The sequence below is a fragment of the Urtica dioica genome, chromosome 1, assembly GCF_054948205.1.
Source record: "Urtica dioica subsp. dioica isolate 48M chromosome 1, U.dioica_male_clone48M_v1_H2, whole genome shotgun sequence".
Classification (NCBI taxonomy): Eukaryota; Viridiplantae; Streptophyta; class Magnoliopsida; order Rosales; family Urticaceae; genus Urtica; species Urtica dioica.
The window spans coordinates 55,897,432-55,901,209 of record NC_142756.1 but is presented as its reverse complement, the minus strand read 5'-3'; the positions used below and the strand labels follow the sequence as shown (position 1 = coordinate 55,901,209).

Genomic DNA, 3,778 nt, shown 5'->3' with positions numbered 1-3,778 from the left:
TATATATATATATATTATATAATTAAAAATATGCCTTTTTCAAAAAACTTTATTTAGGCCGTACGGTGGTGTTGACTAGAGCGGCGGAGATTCTGAGACATAGCAGAAAACTCGGTGGGTTGGGAATCCACGAGGATGGCGAGATTAAAATTTTGAAGCATCGAAAAACGTACACCGGTTGATGTTGCAAGTTCTAGATGCCGTAGAGGAGAGGAAGCAACCGGATTTCCGCGGCTAATCTATGTAAGAAGCCATATGAGTATAAACACCGCTTTGATACCTGTTGGAATTGCAGTGTTTTGTGTTTGTTAGTTATCGAGTAGTTGATGTGTCTTACACGCTAAGCTATCGCGCTTATGTGTTTGTTCGTTTGTTTTAAGTTTAGTGTTTTACTCTTTTATCCTTTCTTTTAATGTCTTAAGTAAGGGTGTATTAGTCTTTTTCTTTTTACAGTTTTGTTAGTTAAATATTGTACGATCTCTCTTTTTTGAATCGAATGAAGCATTTTTCATTCTTTTGCTTTTTCCCTTTTTCTCTCTCTATCTCTAATCAAATCCAATACTCGATCCGTAACATGCTATCAGAGCGACTTTCGCTACTCTAGGGTTCATCGGATCTTCACCGATTTTCTTCTTCCTCTTCATCTTCGACTCTGTTCCTTCTGCGTGACAATCGGCGATGGCGACAGAAGAAGCTATAATTGAGGAAAGATTGGCAGCGGCAATTTCATCAAGGAAAACTCCGATCGATGATTCTCTTGATCCGTTCTTTTTGCATCACAGAGATTCTATAATCTTGGTAACTCAGCAGATGAATGGCGAGAATTATCCGTCCTGGAGTAGATCGATGAGGATAGCGCTTTCAATCAAGAATAAGCTTGGATTTATGGATGGATCCATCAAGAAACTTGACGACTCTGAGGTGAATCTCTTCCATTCTTGGAGAAGGAACAACAATATTGTGATTACCCAGATTTTGAATTCCTGTACAAAAGAGTTCGCATCGAGTGTTGTATATGGAGAGTATGCCAAAGATATTTGGGAAGATCTCAGGGAGAGATATGAGCAGAGTAATGGCCCGAGGATCTTTGAACTCCGCCGTGAGATCATGAATCTGGTTCAAAATCAGAAGTTTGTGGGGGTTTACTTCACAAAACTCAAAATTCTCTGGGAGGAATTGAGTAACTACATGCCAGCTTGTGCTTGTACATGTGGAGGATCTAAGGATTTGCTCAATTTCATACAAAATGAATATGTAATGAAGTTTTTGATGGGGCTCAATGACTCGTTCTTAACTGTTCGAGGTCAAGTCTTGCTAATGGATCCTTTACCACCAATCAACAAAGTGTTTGCCATGGTGTGTCAAGATGAAAATCAAAGATCAATCAGTGATGATACCTTTGCCGGTCAAGATCAATCAAGCTCCGTGTCGATGGCGGTGAATGACTAGAGGAGAACAAACAGCAACAACGTCAACAACAAGAAAGATAAACCAATATGCACTCATTGCAAATGACAGGACATACCGTTGACAAATGCTACAAGCTACATGGCTACCCTGTTGGATACAAACCAAGGTCAAAGAACTCCACAAACGTGACTGAAGCAACATTGGAAGGGAAGAAGGAATCCAGCGGCTCAATACCAAATCTGAGCAATGACCAGATCCACCAGATCATCTCCATGCTCTCCAATCAACTCACTGCACCTTTACCGTCCCCTGAAGGTCAAAATGACATCAACATGACATCCTACCTCACAGGTTCACGTACTTTTGATGATAATTCAGGTTGTACCACTAATTTATGTCATAATTGGATTATTGACTCCTATTTCTAAGTACATATGTGCACATAGCTCAAGATCCATTACTAACCCTAGCCATAATTGGATTATGGACTCTGGTGCATCTAGGCATATTTGTGTAAATAAGTCTCTTTTCTACAGTTTGAAAAGATTACAGAGTTCCACTATCACTTTACCAAACCACATGGTGATACCTGTTCATTATTATGGTGATATCAACATAAACAAGAATCTAGTGCTCAAAGACGTTTTACTTGTTCCTGATTTCAAATTTAATTTGATTTCAGTCAGTTCTTTGACACTAGGTTCTTCCTTGATTGTTACTTTCTCACAAGATGACTTTGTTATACAGGATATCATGACCAAGATGATGATTGGCAAGGGTGAAACTCAGGGAGGGCTGTATGTACTCAAGACTGTAGCAGATACCATTGTCAGCAATATTACTGCACAGACTTGGCATAACAGGCTCGGTCACCTCTCTTTTAAGCGCTTAGATTCTTTAAAGTCTAGACTTTCTTACATATCATCAAATCAGCATGATCCTTGTTACATTTATCTTCTTGCTAAGCAACGCAGACTTCCTTTTACTTCGCATAATCATCTGTCAGAAAAGACTTTTGACTTGATCCATTGTGATGTGTGGGGTCCTTATGCTGTGAATTCTCGATCTGGTCATAGGTTCTTCTTGACTCTTGTAGATGATTGTAGTAAGTTTTGTTGGATATATCTCATGAGGAATAAATATGATGTACACAAGATCATTCCAAAGTTTTGTGCCATGGTTAATACCCAGTTTTGTACTACCATCAAGCATTTTAGATCTGATAATGCTAAAGAGTTGATTTTCTCAGACTTTTTTTTCTCTAAAACAGGTGTTATACATCAATACTCTTGTGTAGAAACTCCACAGCAAAACTCTATGGTGGAAAGAAAGCACCAACACTTGTTAAATGTGGCAAGGGCTTTATATTTTCAATCACAAATTCCCATTGAATATTGGTCTGACTGTGTCTTAACTGCAGTATATCTCATTAATCGGACTCCAAGTCCCCTCCTGTCCAACCAATGTCCTTATAACATCCTTTTTTCAAAAGATGTTGACTACACTGTGTTGAGAGTTTTTGGGAGCTTGGTTTTTGCTTCTACTTTGCAGTCCCATTGAACCAAGTTTCAACCCCGGGCTAGGATGTGTGTTTTCCTCGGATATCCACCAGGAATAAAGGGCTATAGATTGTTAGATTTACACACTCGTGAGACCTTCATCTCACGAGATGTTATCTTCCACGAAAATATCTTTCCCTTTCATAATATTAAGAATAAATCTGTGCTTGCTGACCCCTTTCCTGATTTTGTTTTGCCTCTACCATTAGCTGATTTGTCTGATCAACTTCACTCTGACAATATTCCGGCAGCACAAAGTAATGAAGCACATAGATGTATTGACACACCTGCTACTCAGCGAAGTGGCCAACAAGAGGATGACATTTCCAATCCCACTTCCAACCCTGATGATCAGGGAGATAATCATGTTCCTGTCAGAAGATCAGACAGACCAAGAGCACCACCAACTAAGCTTAGAGATTATGACTGTAATGTGACCAAGATAAGCTCAGGTGTAAAATTTCCATCTCCTCATCATATCTCTAATGTATGCTCTTATGACTCATTGAGTCATCAGTTTCATCATTATGTCTTGTCCATTTCAGAACATTATGAGCCACAATATTATCATCAAGCATGCAAACATGCACATTGGAGGCAGGCTAGGCATGATGAATTAAAGGCCATGGAGGACAACCACACCTGGACTATTGTAGACCTGCCATTAGACAAAAAGAGCATTGGATGCCGATGGATATACACAAACAAGATCAACTCAGATGGCACTTTAGCAAGACACAAGGCCCGGCTAGTTGCAAAAGGGTACAACCAGAGAGAGGGTGTTGATTTTATTGAGACTTTCTCTCCGG

The 3,778-nt window shown here is 39.5% G+C and overlaps 1 protein-coding gene across 1 annotated transcript; it reads left to right on the top strand.

Moving 5' to 3' along the window:
• Nucleotides 1-678: 678 nt before the first annotated feature.
• On the top strand, nt 679-1,449 carry LOC149408154 (uncharacterized). Its single transcript, XM_089624122.1, has one exon. It carries the CDS (start codon nt 679-681, stop codon nt 1,447-1,449), a length of 771 nt encoding a protein of 256 aa, XP_089480248.1.
• Nucleotides 1,450-3,778: the final 2,329 nt, after the last annotated feature.

Coding starts and splice junctions, on each gene's coding strand:
- LOC149408154 (XM_089624122.1), top strand. CDS start 679: ATGGCGACAGAAGAAGCTATAATTGAGGAAAGATTGGCAGCGGCAATT.